Consider the following 17,969-nt stretch of genomic DNA (forward strand, 5'->3'; position numbering starts at 1 on the left):
AGAGTTTGTGGATTATTCGTGACAGTATAAATCAAATTTAATTCAAACCATTTAATTTTTCAACTATAATTCTTAACATCATTCTCATAGCCAATTTCGACTATATATACATTATTTATCTGTATCATATATATATCATATATACTTTGAATCATTTCGTTGCATTTTAAAGAAGATAAATTTAATGCAAATTTTTTTCTTTCTTACTAAAGAAAGGAATATATTGATAAAAAGTTCAAAATTAAAATGTAAATTTTTGTCAATTAAAATTAATAAATCACTATTATTATGTAAGATCAAAATTATTAAATAAGATAAAATATTTTGTGATAAAAGTTTGTAAATTTTCAACACTGAACTGAAGATTTTATTAATATATTTACTATAATTTTTTAATCTTTTTTTATAATGAGGGTTTTTATTATATTTCTGGCATTCTCACAGGACCATTACTAAAAATACAAATACAAAATATAATATTTACTATTATGGATTTTTGATTTTTAATATAAATAATAATATAGGGAAGACTAGAATACTGTTTACTAAATCTAAAGATAAATTGTTATATTTGTTGATAGAATTCATCAACGCTTCGGTTCCGACACATTCCACGAGGATATTGATATATCTTCTACCACTTCGCATGTCCAATTTGCTGCAAATGGTTTTCCCATTAAGTATGTAAATTTACCTAGTAGAATGCCCCGAGCGAAACCTTAGACTAGATTTCCGCTTGCATAAACTAGGAAATACTAAGCACATGTGGTTGGACAGTTCTGTACCAAATGCCTTTCGATATTTTCGATCAAATCATTTGAGGTCGAAATCCCAATGTGAGATTGAACCCATTGTAAAACAATATCTTTGTTGTTTTACAATCTTTGAAATTGTTTCCAGTAAGACATAAGCAATTAGACAAATTCTAAAACTAAGAATACAATATTGTAACAACTACCGTAACCTACTTTCGAATCAGTTAATAAAACTAATTTTTGATTATCCAGTGACATTTTATTATAAATGACAATTCTATTGAGATGGCTATGTAACATCATTTAATGAGGAACAGAATGATTGCCAACTACTACTTTTTGCTCGTTATGAGTTTTGTTCATAAACTCGTAATGCTTCAAAATTTTAAGGCGTGGGATTCCTTCAAAACTTTTTTAGCGCTAACCTTCGTTCTGCTATTAATTTTGATAATGCAGTATTCAAGTAAGGTTTAGATTGAAAGAAAAATATCTAAGAAGTTAGGATTTAAATTGATCTTAACTAGGGGAGAAATTTGAAAGGCGCTACTTTTACCAATTTGTTACAAGTTTTTTGGTACTTTTGAGGGAATATTTATACAGAAAATTCTTTCCAAAAAGTGTGTGTAACCGTCCCAATAAGCTGGGTTGTAATTTCTCATAAACTACTTTTGCGGATTACGTAAAATAAACGTTGAAAGTCGGATTATTACATAATTACCCAAAGTCTCGTTGAACGTATCCTATTTAAAATTTACTGCTATATCTGAAAACGCTGTTATTAAATTGGGGGTTGATTGATATATCTTGCCGTCTATCCATCTAACAAATGTCGATCTGCCATCATCTAAAGTGATATTGTATTTGTTAAAAAAAATATTTTTTACAATTCGTTTTGTTTGACGAGTTTAAGTGGTATGCATTAAAGTGGCCGACAATTAATATTTTTTTTTTACAAATACAAAAATAGGTATCTTCCGATCCTTTTATCACTTTTTGGTTGAATACTACCTGGATTTCTTCTTATCTATTCACAACAGATAATCTACTGATATAAGACTTACTATTTCCAAACACATCCCTGGATGTATCCATGCTTGTTTATATTTTCAAGTTCATCTATTTCTCTAAATTCATCCATAATAAAGTTCTCACACGTTCTCACTTAAAACCGGTGGCGATCGTGAGTGCATAGTTTCACGGAACTATAACAATTTGTATCGCTAGTGTTTTGTTTACAATTTTTTTCGCGTTTACTAAGCGCAGACAGAAATTACTTTATAAAGTAGAGAAAGAAATAATCTATACAAAACTACGGAATTTCGGATGAAAACCGTCGCCAGAACTACAATCTCGCGTCAAGAAGGTTTTTGAACAACTAGAAATCTATTTTATCACCGTAGTGAAAATTATCTATAACTTCTATGAGATGCAATGTAGAAGAAAACTATTAGAAAATTATAAAAAAATCTTCTAATGATAATCTTACACTAGAAATATAAAAAAAAAATTTGGTTATCATTTTTGACGTAAATATAATCAGCTTGTAAAAATATAGCTATTAAAAATGTATTTAATTAAACAAAAACTTCAAAAAGTGAGGACATTTATTAAAAATTGTGAAAATAAATAATCTACTAAACATACGACGTGATAAATTCAATCTATTTGATATGTTTGTTTAAAACGAAAATGTACTTTAAGCCCGATCTCTGGTTTTACCCGAATATTACACTTGGTTAAGGACAGCGTAACAACTGTAAGCCGTGCGGATGATCTGCAAAAAAATAATTAGGCGGAATGAAATGTTAATGTGTGTAATTAGGAACTTTACGGGGTCGACTGTGACTTATGAAATTGCGCAAGATGTCTTAGGACAAAATCTTGTTTTTTTTACCGAACTTACACTGCTTCAAAAGTGACATAAGATATTCCGCGGGTACAGGTGGAGGGCGATAAGGGCACTTAGGCTAAAATCTCTACAGGTAACGAAAGAGTGTTGGCTCAGGACATACTACAATTTCACCGGATTGGGAGGCCGCCGCGCTCTTAGGTAGTTTGGGTGGACGCTCTTTGTAGTGGCTGTAGTAGCTCAAGGGCCTCCTCGAAGGAACCACGGCTTCGGCGTTCACTTGTCGATAAAATCTCGTGTGACACTGTATCGTTACAGCGAGCTGTATCGCTTACTGTCGGGCATACGTCGACTCGTCGCGACGAGCTTAATAAAGAATCCTTCGACATGTTTTGAAACACTTGTTCAAACGGACTAAAAAGTGGTTCAACAGTATAAAACTTTGTGTGCATGCACTTGTTGGATGTGGCAGGTGATTAAGAAGTAAAAACTTAAAAATTGATACATGTTTAAAATATTTTTTGATGTAAAAGTATTATTAAGTCAGTAATTGAGTATGTAAATATCCAATTCTTTATTTACCTGCACAAAAGATGGCAAATTTAGTGAGAAGAATGGCGCAGCTTCCAAATAATATGTGAACGACATTCCTGTGTTTAATAGGAGTAGTTCTTTTCGAATACGCGGACTGAGTGACCACCACGCGGAGCCGTGAGGTCCGCTTCCCATCTTGACCGCGCTCTATTAAAACAAATATATATAAACCCAAATATGTTTTTAAATAAGACAAAATACTGTTACAATATCTCATAAAAATAACTTGAAAATAGATTTTACCCGCTTATATAAATACTTATACAGAGATAAAAATAATTGACATCAAAATCGAAAACAAGTTGATCAGAACAGTTCATTTAAAATATAACAGGTGTACCTAGTTGTTAAAGTACCTCTGTTTAATTCAGATAGACGGTACAAATTTAGTATTATCTTACGTATGTATACGCATTGTTATAATAATACTGAGGATGTGACTGAGATTGCTCATTAAATTCCTTCGGGAAGCTTACATACTTTAAATCTACATACAAAAGAATTTCGTATGGACATTAGAAGGATCTGTACTCTATACACGAGGACAGTCAAGAATATATTTATGTCTATTATTATTTTAAGTTTTCACCACAAAAACTTTCGTGTTATTATTTTATTTTATACAGGTGTAGCTTTTCTGGTACCTATTAAATGCAAATGTTACAAATAACACGGCTGTATCAGTCAAGTTACTTTACTACTTATCTATAGATTTTTAATGAAATATTTGTTAAAGTTTGAACTCCGTTTTCTATCCTTTTATGAAATTGCTTAAATTTTGGACAGTGACTTTTTTTAAGAGTATGATTTATTATAAGATTACTTATATATCTATATGGGCGGCACAATGCAACGTTATGTAATAAAAATGGTACCAGTCACTTCAGTAATTGTAGCGTAAATATGAGTGAATAAAAGATGTAGTTACCACGTTTAGTAGTGCGTCGCCGTAGTAACAAAGAATAAAGAGTTGCGTAAGCGTACCTCCTAGGTATTGCACCAGAGATATTACTTCAGTTATATGAAGATTCTGTAAGAAAATGTTTAAAAATATGATATGAACAATTGTGATTAACACGTCTCTAAGTTATATTCCTTTATCTTATAATTTCATCAAATAGGACAAATCTGGAATAGTAATTCTTTCGCACCGATGCCATTTAAATTACTAAAATAGAAACGTTAATAGCAAACCTTTTGTAGTTATGAAAATAGTAATCAGGAAATAATTCGCAAAAGTGATGATATATCCTCACTGTATCAATTATCTTAAAAGTTATAAAGGATTGTCAAAAACATGGTGAAACTGTGACATTTTTGTAAACATCATTAATGCTATATGTGGAATAGCCAATTACAACCAAACAAAAAACAAAAGCACTCTAATAAATGACTTTTGTAATCTTCTATTCTTTTCATGGACTGTACTAAAACATAACCCCGGTGACAGACCTTCGAGCTTATAAACATCGCGATGTTGAAGTACGCGGACTTACTCAGCTCGACTTCCACGCGGCCAGACTTGCTTAGGCTCTTTTGCGATATCAAAAACCGAGACCTTGTTTTCAGAAAATATAATTCATTACTGCTATAAAATTTAGAACTTGCATTTCATTATTTTTCCATATTCCTACGAGTTTAGTACACATAATAATTTTGCCTATTATTTTTGCTTAGTACTTTTGTTGTTATTTGCGTTTTTCCTTTAATGTTTAATAAAATCACGCCATATAAATTAAATTTATTGATCTTTTTTTCAATTTCAAAATTTTCAATAAGAAGTGTAAAGAAATCTACAAGCAAACAGGAAACAGCGATACAAATCTACATGAAAGATAAAGGGATTGATTTACTTAAACTAAAAACCATTACAAAGTAAGGGATTGACGCAAATTTCTAATAATATTTAGAAGTTGACAAATTAAAATAATCCATAACGTGTCACATGTGCAGCTGCTACATAGACTTAAATAATATGGTGATAAAGCAAGAGTCAAACGTGCGAGTTGAGACGGGTTGACGAACTTGCGGCTCGATTTTAAATTATGCGTACTTCATGTGACCAATAGGCGAATTATGTCGACGAGCTATAAGTATGCGTACTTGCCCGAACGACTATCGCCAACGTAAGACTTAAAAACTTAAAAGCGCTTTAGATTTGTCTGTAAAAAGTATTTATTAGCGCTGTCGATAGGGACACAACTTTACCTATTCCGAACCATTCGATAAAAAAAAATTCGCAACGTACCTCTACCAGGCTTAAAACAAAATTAAACAAAAAAATGACTGATCATGGCGTCTTTATGCATAGGGTGTATAGAAAAAATGTCTAAATTATGGATTACTTAACATGTACTTCATGCAACGGTATTTACGATTTGGAATGTGCTAATGTGTTCAGAAATAATTTTTCTCTATCCGTGACAATAAAAAAATGTACCTATCAATTTAATGTAGGTAATTCTCTGGCCTCTGAAAATTTACCCCGTAATCATTAATTTTGCTAGCGTTTTAATGTTCATGCTTGTTTTTAGACATCATCAAAGACAGAAATACTCCTACCATTTTACACCGTAATTGCAGGTCATAGCGATATGTGTTATTTTGGTTTAAAACAAAAGCTAATAATGGGATCTTAAGTAAAATAGCCTATTTATTTCTGCGATTGATTGAAACAACTCTATTGTAATTGAAAGACTGAAATTTCTGTATATAATTTGCTGTAAAAAAATCTTCAGTGGCGTTGAACTACCTTGCTTTATTATCCGTCATTTTATTCACAATTTCCAATTCAATGTCACTACTATGATAACTCAAAAACAATTATGATTGTAAATTTAGAAAAAAATTACGAAAAATCTTGAAAATCTATGAGCTACTTTGTTTATGTCCGATTTTTTTCTCGACAATGTTACTCAGTATTACAGTATTCGAAAATTATTTTTAGATTATTTACCGATTTTAGTTGAACCGCAATAGAACACAACGCTGTTGTAGCCATCGCGAAGTAAAAGCCAAAAATATTTTTTGTCAGATGATTGAGTAGCTTGACTATGCTGTGAATAAATCATGTTTAGCTTTAAATCTAAATTATAAACGCTGGAAGGCCAGACATAAACTCGTTAATAAACAAATATAAAAATTAATTAGTTAATATTTTTGTACATCCTTTGTGTGAAGATTTTTAGAATTTTAATAATTGTTTATAACGTTTTAAAAATGAGTTTAAACATTTGTATATACATGATTCAAATCGTTGTAGTGTTTAACCCCAAATTTTCGTATTTATTCAGTTTGTGAACTCGTATTATACTTGTTTACACTTTAAAAATGAACTAACCGTATTAGAGAAACGTGAATACGATGACAATTTTTGATATTTATTCGTGCTTGGCTATCTCTAACCGTAGATAATTTGCTTATCTCCCTGCTTCCGGCAATTTGTTCACATTTATCACGAAGTAAATAGAATTGACCTTGTAAAAACATCATAACACCAATTATAGTTAAATCAAAAACTATATGTGCACCTACAGTATACATGGATGCTATAGTCTCCAGCATAACTGTTAACAAATATCCAAACATCCCTGACTCGTCTAACGGTGTCCATATCGGTAAAAAATGAGGGTAATCAGAGGTCATCTCTTGATCATAATACTTCTTTAAGGCGTATTTAATAAAAGGAGACATTATAAATATCATTGCCGGTATGCTGTAAATCCTTACTATAAACGTAAATGTTGACTGGAACGCATTTGTGTATTTTTCAATATGCTTAGATACGTTTACGGTGCATTGCTTTGATTCGTAGTTGAAATCGTATTGGATATTTTCTTCTTCGAATTCTTCCATTTCTGTTTCTATTGTTTTATTCAGTAATATTCGCCACTGGTTACCATAACAATGAAAGGAAAACAGTTTCCACAGCGCCATGCTAAAAAAGCATATTAAGCTGTAGCATTCAAGAAAACGTCGTGGATCGTCATTAGCAACAAATAATTCTATCAGTTGCATCAAATAAGCTACTACAACAATTGCAGTCAATATATTAGCTGCTTGGTGTTTTCCTCCCGTATTTAAATCCATAACTAGACCGGCTTTTCTGAGTCCGTGGCATACTAAAGTTGCCAAATTGTCCTTTTGGATTTTAATTCGGTTCGGATCTAAAAGTTGCCTTCTTTTTATTGCCTATTGGAAAAAAAATCATTACATAGGATCATGAGAAGTCATCATTCGCTTAATAAAATAATATAGTTAAATTTTTACTTATGTAATAATTACGTAAAAAAATAAAGGCTTATTTGGTTCGTCATTTAGAGTTTCAGGAATCTCGTGAGTGCAGCAGAGTAGCAAACTTAAAATTGTAGTTTCATGAAAGCCCTAATCTTTTTAATAAAGAAGATTCTTTGTATATGACCCATCTGCTCATCAGTGACATAATAAATGATAAAATGCGTTTTTTGTCTGTGAACCATACAATAGCTCGCGGGTCGAAGACCCGCGAGCCCTGTAAACGGCGAAGTTGTGAAAGCCCGCAAGGCTAACAACATGAACACCAACAGAAAACAGCCAGAACCATACATTACTTTCTGATTTATTTTTTATTTTTTTATTTTTTAGATACAAGTAAACGTGTTAGACAATATTAGACACTGTATAATAATTCTAAACTGGCATTTTTGACATTTCGTGATTTAAATCATCTTTATCTCAAATATGTACATATACTTTAACCTTATGCCTTCTCTACGTACTTTATGAATTTGGTTCATTTTGAAGTTTAGATACATTAGTCCTGTAGTTACAAGTTTAGGAGTTGATTGAAAATGAAGAGAGTTGTACACTTCATTTTTTTCTAATCATTAAGTACCGAGTACTGCGCAATTAAATGTTTTTCATGTCGCAGACACTATATTATTTCAGTAATTTGTTAATCGTTTTTTTGCGTAATGATTATTAATGTATTGCGACATCATTGCCACTAATAGTAATTTAATATTTAAGTTTAAGAGACACGTCATTATCGTTATTATTTAATTTTAACCGTGGGACGCCACTGCTGGACATGGGGCTTTCCAGTGATACGATTTGTACAATTAAAAAAATGCAATAATTTTTTTTATGCAATTTTTAGTTTTAATTTGATTAAGTAGTTTAATGTTATAAGTACCATTTAATTTAAGTTTTCCAAGCATATTAAAAAGTAATAAAAACACCAAGAGCAAGGATATTAAAAAATATGTCAAAGTCTGGATTAAGATTAAAATTTGTCGGTATTTTTTCTGGCGTTTCGTTAAATACTCACATTTTGATATGTTATATTTAGTTGTTGTCGTTTTTGAAAATAGTTACGATAAGTATTTTTTTATGAGACGACCTATGTAAATTGGCTTAAAGACCTAAAATAAAGTTTTAGTTCTAATGAATTTTAGGTCGCGTGCAGGGTATCAAAATGAATATATTTATATAGTTGCAATAGAGGACATTGATGAAAAACACAAACGCAAATAAGTTTCGAATGTGTTAATTTGAGTTTGAGATTGTAATCCTGATGATTTAACATATGCATATATATAATAAACTCAGTAATTGTCAATTTGTGTACATGTGAATTATTATAGTGTGCAGAACATTGGCCGTACCGCCAAAAATAATCACAAAAATTACATAACTCCATTGCGTCTAAAATACAGTCCATACTTTACACTACCATACACTACTCGTATCATATATTAAAAATATAGGCTATACTTTATAATAATTATTGTAATAGATACGTACTAAAATCATAAGACCTGAAAGATCAAAACAGCTGTTACTTCGATACGCGGACGAAAGACTCTGTTAGCCGATGAAAAAAATTTTACAATCGAGAAGCACCACAATAAATAAAATGAATGAGTGTATGCACACAGCTCTAAAGAAGCTTCCGAGGTAGTGACCAAAGTTCAGCAAAGTTATCCAGCATACGTCATGGTTTGGTGTCTCCTACCAAGCGGATATAAAACTCCATTTTTGCGAAAAAGGAGTGAAAACTGCAGCCAAAGTGTATCAAGATATCGTGTGAGAAGCGATACTTAAACTTCTCAACAACACCTTATTCAATAACTAAGTGTGAACATTCCAGCAGGATTTAGCCCCGGGCGCGCACCACCCAAATTTGGTTTGTGCACAATGTTCCAGACTTCATAAAGGCGGTTGATTGGCCTTCGGCTAGTTCAGACTTAAACCCTTTGGACTATAAATTGTGTCTGTGCTAGAGGAAATGGTCTGCTCTAAGCGTTACCCAAATATTGAGTCACTCGAGAAATCTTTGGAGCCAGCAGTGACCAAGTTTCTTATGAAAACCGTTTGTAAATCCATCGACGCATGGCCCGACCGTTTAAAAGCGTGCGTTAAAGCTAAAGGTAGAAAATTTGAATTAATAGTTTAATACGTTAACATATCTCTTTCACTCTATTCACAAATAAAATTTTAAAATATTTTTTTTCAAGAAAATTCTAAAATTTTGGTAGCCGGAGGAGATGTTCACAAGCGAAAATCGAATTGCCTCTTACCATCAATTTATTAGGAACCCAAATTACTTGCTTTTGAATTATTCTCAACGCGAGCAACTACTTAGAAATGGCTAGGCGAAAAACTCCTAACATTGCCATATTAATTTAGCTAGGTTTAAGACGTTTTAGTCATGTCAAAATTTATCGACACTACTGGAGCCATCTTTTGACATAAAATAAGAACTTAGATGCGAACGCAATAACACATGAAACGTGCTTAATGTTTAGTTTGTTTTTAACAATTAATTTTGTACTTTGAGCCGTGAAGCAACGTCAAAAACGCCGTACAGCGTAAAACCAAGAGGCCACATTATTAACTAATTGCTAGATTTATTGCGAATTTATTAATGAGCTTAATTATCAGTAGTAATCAATATTTACACTTAATGTAATTTTAAAAGAAGGAAAAATAAAAAAAATCAGCTAATATGGCTACATGAAACTATCTGCAACAGATGCAGCTTGCATTGTTCCCAGCCAACCTTTTCCGTGTAGTAAAGACAACAAACATTGTAACAACAAGAAAAAAATTGGCGCCTTAATTATAACGTCTGAAGTTTGTTTATATGTGATTCCATATTTTTTTTTCGTCACATTTTATAGAAGCAACGTGTATAGTAAAATTCACTTTTACTTATAATCATCCAGTTTTCTTACGGTGATTAGTAAGTATCGAGAAAAGGTTACGGTAATAAGTTTATTTTTTTTTATCTTTACAAATAAATAAATACTGTGGCTAGTCACATCGGTGAACCCATCATCATCAGCTGATAGAGGTCCACTATAAGACATAGGCCCCCGCTATAGAGCGCCACAATTGCCGCGTTTGCATTATCCGCACACAAGGAAGTTTTCCCGATCTTGACTATATCGTCAGCCCATCTAGTTGGGAGGGTTTAAGATCTCGATGAACTACGCTATCGAGATTTCCGTGACCAAGAAGCTTCCTCTGAGTGGGTAACGTACTTGTGATGCCTGTTATTGCATCCACAATGTTATAAGAAGTACTTATAACTGACGAATTAATCTTTAATTTTAAACTTACAATGTTACCTTCAAAACCAATCGTAAGCGGTTAAAAATAAGTTTGAGTCGAAATTAATTACATATTAAAATTAGGCCGTATGCAAATACTCGTGATTTATAAAAAACATAACTGTCATTATTACTTTTTCTAAGAATTCTGTTAATATTTAATAATTTTATTTAAATGTGTACAATTTTTCTAAAATAATAACAATATTATCATTATCATAACGTTTTTCAGATGTAATAATTTAACTTATTATTATAATACACATAATAAAAATAATGCCGACGAAAACAAGATATAGGAAAATTATTTATTACGATTTGTATTTTTTTTTTTGTTTTTATTTCATGGCAAAAAATCTTTTATACATTTAACTCTAATTCTCAGAAAATATTAAAGAGAAAAAAAAACTAATTTTGACATGTTGCTCGTAACAAAATTAAAAATCAGGAATGATTAGTCATTCCTATCAACAATTGTAGTCTTGACTTTATTTTTTTATTATTTTCACATCGCAGAGTTTTGATAGTAGTAGTTTTATACAGCGCAACTGAAAGGGTCAGCAGGTGACCTCCAAGTTCATTTATTGTTGACTTTTTTCTCATAGATACTGTTTAAGAAGGAGGTTATGTTCATATACTAGTTTGATCATTATTTTCCCATTTTCTTGCCCCCATTTTCAAAATTTACAATAATTAAATTCTCTCCCGGTCGACTTGTTTCAAAAAAAATTGTTAGATTTTTATTCGTTTCTTCCAGGGCGTTCGAGTTTAGGAATGCCTCGCTATAAACTATATAATTCGTTTGTTTTTGTTGCTCTCTGTTGTACTGATTGTTAAGGTGTCGTTAGTGGTTTGGTTTTGGCGGGTTATTTTACACTTACGTTATTTTTCTGTTGGAAATAATTTCGATAAGATATTTTTTTGACACCTTGGTAGGTTGAGCTTTTGATGTCTGTTCAGGCAAACTGCTGAAATTGTCTACATTTGTAATTTAATTATCACAAAAAAAGAGATAACTTTTTAATTTTAATGTGATTTGAATATGTACTGTAATAAGCCTAAGATAAAATTATGAGACTCCGGTAATTTTTGCCATCCAAATCTTAATCCTCTCAACTTTTGATTTACTATCTTTTTCAAAAAATATTTTTTACACTAAACTTAAGGTAGAAGATGCTCTGCGTAATGTTCATTAACTGATATATATTTAATTAGATTAGAAAGTATAGTGACGAACAGGTCTAAATGGTAATAATATATTTTCATCTTTTGTAGACAGAAGTGTTGACTGAAAATAAAGTATTCAAATTTAGAGCGTCCATTATAAGTCGTATTTTGGCTAAGGTATCAGTAAAGTAGAACACGTACGGCTCACCACAAAAGAAAAGACACGTGCGTTTTGAGCTCGGGTCGACTGTATTACTTGAAATCTAGATCTAAATCTAAGTCGTTTTTAATAGTATTCTATTTGCGATCTTCTTCGTGGAGTTTTTATGCGTAGTATATTGCTCATGGTTTTCTACCTTATGCACCCGCGGAATCTTTTTCCATGAAAAAACAACCGAATTAAATAAAACTTATGTAAATTTAAGAAACAATAAAAAGCGATATTTTAATCTTCCTATTCAAATAAATAGAATGACGGTCAAATCACTAAGACATTAATATAATGTTATTCATACAGATGTTTTTGTGATAAAATACAAAAGTGTTATTAATTTTAACACTTAACTTTTAAAGGTAATGAAACAGATTCACTGAATTGATTTCATATCAAAATATCTGCGCCGAATTCAAAGCGATCTCTTTTTAAGATACGAAGGCGCCACGGCCATCGCGCAGTGTAAAATTTAAATTAATTAACATAAACAGAATATATTACAGTCTTCCTCATCAGAATTATCAAATATATTTAATAACCTTGTCTTTACTGTGAAACCTGTTTGAAGAAAGTGCAAGAAGAGCTATTTAATAATTGTTGGTCGTTGCTTAAAATATATTCCAAGGATCATGAACGAATGGATCTTACTAATTAGTTGCAAAGAAATCAATACAAAAATTAAAGAATCCAATACTGTTCGATGTTCTTACATTGCATGTGCGTATTTCCATTTGAATAAGAAGATAAAAAATAACCCTTCTGTTCATACCAAGAAGAAAAGAAGATTTTTTTCTTTGATCACTTATCAAAGTTTTTAGACACAAAAAGTATTTAAATCATTAAAACTAGCCTCCATTATTAGCATTGAACATAATAAAAATAAGATCATTAAATTGAGTTAATTACCTTCGTGGGAACTTTAAACAATAGCTAGTTTTTTGAAAAAAAAAAATATTACTCCTGGCGTGTTGATGTAGTTCCTCCGAAAAATCTCTATAAATTCATTTGCGTCAACACTTGCTTGTCTATTGGCTAATAAGGGGGACCAGAAATAGTTAAAAAGTTTTTTTTTGTATTACTATGTTATCCTACAAGGAGTCGAGATGGAGTTTCGCAATGTATCATACATTTGTCCTGTACACTCTGCTGTAAAATTTGTGACGTTTATGGATCTAATGCGCTGCATTGCTATTTTTGGCTACAATTAAAGTCAATCTTTTTACAAATTGCCTGAAATGACTATGAATTATACTAAACTAATTAATTGAAATTTTTAAGGAGTGAAAGAAAGAGAATAACAAAATTAATGAACTTATTTACTACTGTAATAAAAAAAGGAAACGCTTAGATGAGATTTTTTTATATAAGCAATTAGTTTATCTCTTTATATAACATTTTATTAGCTCTATATGATTACAAAACCTAGTCAAAAATAAGTACCAAGTCGATTTAATACAACAGAGTTAAAGGTATTTTTATTGTAGAACCTTATTCGTTTCAAGGCTAAAATGTATATCAACTGTATATCAACGCAAACACGAAAACTTTGTGAGCTTAACTAACTTCGAACGTATGCCGTATGCGGAGTTTTCCGCATCTATCAGAAATCTGAAATACAGAAATTAGAAAGTGACAGCCGGGGTTTGTTTTTTTATTATGTACTAAAAAAAAAAATTGGTTGGTTATATTAGAGACGATCACTACGTCGAGATTATAGGGTTAAAAGAAATTAGATAGCCGCCGGGACTTGTGATTTTGAATCATATTCAGGAATCATTGCAGGGTCGCTTCGCGTTGGTTATTTCTTCTATAGTTTTTTTAATAGCTCGGTTATATAATTGATATTACCGATAGCATTGCACTCGCAGCCTCTTGATTGTTGTTTAACTATTTTCTTTTACTTTAATCGACTGACAGGTGAGTACCTGTTTTGCCAAATGTTTATGCACACGTGCTTCGAAGCCGAAAACTAGTTCAATAATATTTTTATATAACATATAGGTGTTTTAAGTGAAGTGATAAAGTAAGTGTATTGAGGTATGAAATGTAAAATGTACTTACAAGAATTTGCGTCAAACTGCTGCTTTATTGTATATACTCGTACCAGAGGAGAGCATCCTGCGGCTCGCAAGTCACATGCGACGCTTTAAAGGATTATATATGTTTCACCTTAAATGTACCCAAGTTCCCTTTTCATTTTTGTTATTCTACTCAAAAAAAAAAAAAAAACTTTTGATCTGAATTTAAAAGACCGATCAGTATTAACTAACCAGCATCTGAAAGAATTAATACTGCCACCAATTATTAGCTAAATTTTAATTAAAACTACAGAAGCGAAATTAATGTATTTAATTGTTGATATTTAAAGTTAATGCATATATTTTGTACGTTTATTAAATATATAATGAAATTTCAGTAATTATTAATATCATTTAAATACGTTTTTAAACCCCGTGTAACCCGTTAACGCTAGAAAAAAGTTGAAAATTGTCTCGGATTATTAAGGATTTTGGCTACAGCTGGTATATATATCCCCAATGAGACTTTGATATTTTGTTCTTTCTTCTGTAGTTTTTCTATTTAGTTAAACCACATAGATAATAACACATATGATAACATTTAATGATGGAAATTAAGCAGACATATCTAATCGATATAAAATTTCGTAACTTTCATGTGAGTTTTTATTTCCCGATCCCGGATCAGTGTTGTTAAATCACTTTAAGAGGGTGCGGCGTAGAAGTAAGAAGGTATATATTTGTGTTTGTACTCTTTAACTATTTTTCTTGAGAACAAAAAAGCAAAACCATGTTTTACACTTCTACATTGGTACGTTTGTTCACAATTTTCACTTTAAAATTTTAATCGTGTTACGATTAAAATGTTTGTTTTATATCCTTTGACATATTCGCAGAAGACGATACTAATAATAGTAAATAGTTGGTACATTGGTATAATTAAAGTACCTCTTATTTAATTTCACTCCAAAGTCCATTTTTTTCAGTATTAAAATCTGCAATTATATCATATAACAATATGAAATAATTGCAGATTTTAATACTCCTCCTTTGAAGCAACATGTCTTTAGCTATGTAGTTTTTAGCATGAGCATGAAAAACAATGTGTATTTCTAAATTTTATTTTGCATTATTCAAATTTAAGCATCGAATTCAAATTATTTATTTATTATTTACGTAATGAATTCTACATTAGCAATCAAACGATTTAATTGGATCTTATATTAAGTTATAGTTGCGACTGGTTGGAGATCATAGTTAAGGATTTTTTTATTGTTATTGTAAATTAACGGGAAATGTCGAGGTAATTACTAATGATATCAATTACTTAATACCGTGAAAGTACCGAGTAACACTTAGCCACCTTTGAACAGCGGATGATAAGTCAGTGGGTAAGTCATGATGTAAACAGTTCTCACGATACTAACTCGCCCGACGTGATCTACGCGTGATAGATATCTGTCACATGGTTGCATTTTAATTAACACGTGCTGTTTAACGAGGCCTTAATTGTTTTTTATATGAAGCTAACATCTTGCTTTACTTTTTGTTTAAGTTAATAAATTTGTCTGCCTAAGTGATCTAAGAGCTTGGCGGCCTTCCAATACGGAGTAATAAATAATGTAACAGCTCTAGTTGAGGTTCACGAGGAAGCCTTCGAGCATACTTACTGCAAGTAGTTTTTGGTTCTGGTTAATTTTTTAGCGCTATACCGCGTCAAAAACGGCGGCGCTATAAATGTCAATGGCTTCATGACAACAAAAACTGGATTTATCATGCTTAAGTGGGTAGAATTACGATCACTTTCTTACACTTCCTTAGAAAGAAATAACGTTTTTTGGATTTAATAAATTGAACACTATGATATTATTCGTTATCATAAAATTATGATAAAAATTTATAGTAGTGACGAGTTAAATTTTTCATGTTCACGCTTTATCGTTAAGCGAATATGCAATAGTTACAATAAAATATATTTTTTTTAAAGTAGGCCAAGTGAATGCTGCAGCAAGGGCCAATTACCATGGTAAAATAAAAAATTTGGCTCCTCTTTTAACGATGTTTTCCAGGACCCATATGACGAGATTGCGATCGTCACACTTTATTTCGAGATTAATATTATGTCCTTAAACTCAGGTTATGTTCGAAAACATCTGGTTTCTGTAGTCTTACAGATTTTGAAAATATTAAATTTGTAAATTGCGAAAACGACTAAAGCTTATAAAGAGAAATCCCTTGCACAGTGTGCAGGATGTGAGAGTATTTTTAATAATTAACTCTATTATTATTTAAATGTGCTAATAAAAACACTATTGATAGAAAAAACAAATTAAAAACCACTGCAATGCGAACCAGTGAAGTCTTTTCAAAATATTTTAGTCACTAATCTCTGGACCAATGATTTGATTTTTAACCCTTTCAGGACCATAAGGTTACGGTACCTTATTTAATTAATTTAGCTAGATGTAATGAATTAATAGGCATCCTAAAAACATAATTTATACTAAAAATTCAAAAAAGTTTTACATTTTTTTTGGAAATTTATGGGACAAATATGTCCCTATGGTCGCGAAGGGTTACTTTCTACTTAAACTCTAAATTTTGGTTTACTTGTTGGTAAGTCTGTTTTGTTGTAAATAATGTACATTTGTTACTTAGTGTACTTTTTTTTACTTGTTTATGAATAATATAAATATAATAGGGCAAGTTATTTGTGTACCACAAATAACTTGCCCTATTATATTAAACGGCGAAATGGCGAAATAATTCCTGTTGTTAGATGATTGGTTAGTGATTAGATGGATTGTTTTTTTGAGACGTTGAAGGTTCAGGTGATTCTTGCCGTTGAAGAGTCGTCGTCTCTTCAACCTCGTCATCAAATACCCCTTGGTCATCATCCTGTACTAGAAGTCTTTGGTCTTCGTCATCAAGCACTAAGTCATCTTCCTCATCGCTATTGTCGCCCACAAAAATTTGAGGAATTTTATTTTTTCGAAGTTCAAAAACTCCACGTCCCTTACGAAACATATTCTGAGAAAAATATGAGTAAGAGAATGATAGCATTTTGGTATATCACCCGGCCAAAAGTTAAGAAATTCCGTATAAAAAGTATCCCTTTACGCCGACAGGGACATCCGTGTCCCATAATCTTTATAACGATTTATCACAGAATACAACATAAATACATTACTACTGAATATTTAAAATAACGATTTACTTACCAGTTAATGATAATTTGTCACTGTAAAAACTTGAAAAGCACTTTTACAATATCAATTATTTATTCCAAACAGCAGATCATTCGCGTCAAAAGAACTCTAACGTTCCGATGACGATAAACAACAAACGGTGTTAGTTATCCTATATTGCTAGTAAAAAATAATAAAAAGGTACTTTCCGAAATATTAAAACAAAAAAATAATTTACAATGGTTACGTAAATATTTAATTAATCCATGATTTTTGCTTGGGACACCGGCGTCCCCGTGGTCGTGAAAGGGTTAATTCCACATACAAGATAAAAGTAGTCGATAAATTAATTTGAAAATGAAACCGATCTCCAGTTGCTACTTAATAAGAAATTTATAAGTTTTGTATTGGAACTGCACGCTGTTATTATAAATCATGACGGATATCTTTTCCCATGCCAATTACTTTCAATTAAAAGTGTGATAAGGTAAAAGCATATACACGGTATAAGGTATAAGCATATAACTCATAAGTTATTACTTATTAGCGAACTAAATATCAACACAGATAAATACTCAGCCAGTTAGTA

At 31.3% G+C, this 17,969-nt stretch overlaps 1 protein-coding gene across 1 annotated transcript; it reads right to left on the reverse strand.

Annotated features, from left to right (window-relative positions):
• Positions 1 to 2,433: 2,433 nt before the first annotated feature.
• On the reverse strand, positions 2,434 to 7,215 carry LOC137933064 (putative odorant receptor 92a). The gene is made up of 5 exons (XM_068776805.1): positions 6,539 to 7,215; positions 6,155 to 6,254; positions 4,127 to 4,228; positions 3,187 to 3,345; positions 2,434 to 2,529 (listed from the first exon to the last, which is right to left on the reverse strand). The coding sequence occupies exons 1-5, from the start codon at positions 7,213 to 7,215 to the stop codon at positions 2,482 to 2,484; spliced, it is 1,086 nt and encodes a 361-aa protein (XP_068632906.1). The 3' UTR covers positions 2,434 to 2,481.
• Positions 7,216 to 17,969: the final 10,754 nt, after the last annotated feature.

The sequence above is a fragment of the Battus philenor genome, unplaced genomic scaffold (genome assembly GCF_028537555.1).
Source record: "Battus philenor isolate CCGP_79_NKW_IND1 unplaced genomic scaffold, ilBatPhil1.0.hap1 SCAF_12, whole genome shotgun sequence".
Lineage (NCBI taxonomy): Eukaryota > Metazoa > Arthropoda > Insecta > Lepidoptera > Papilionidae > Battus > Battus philenor.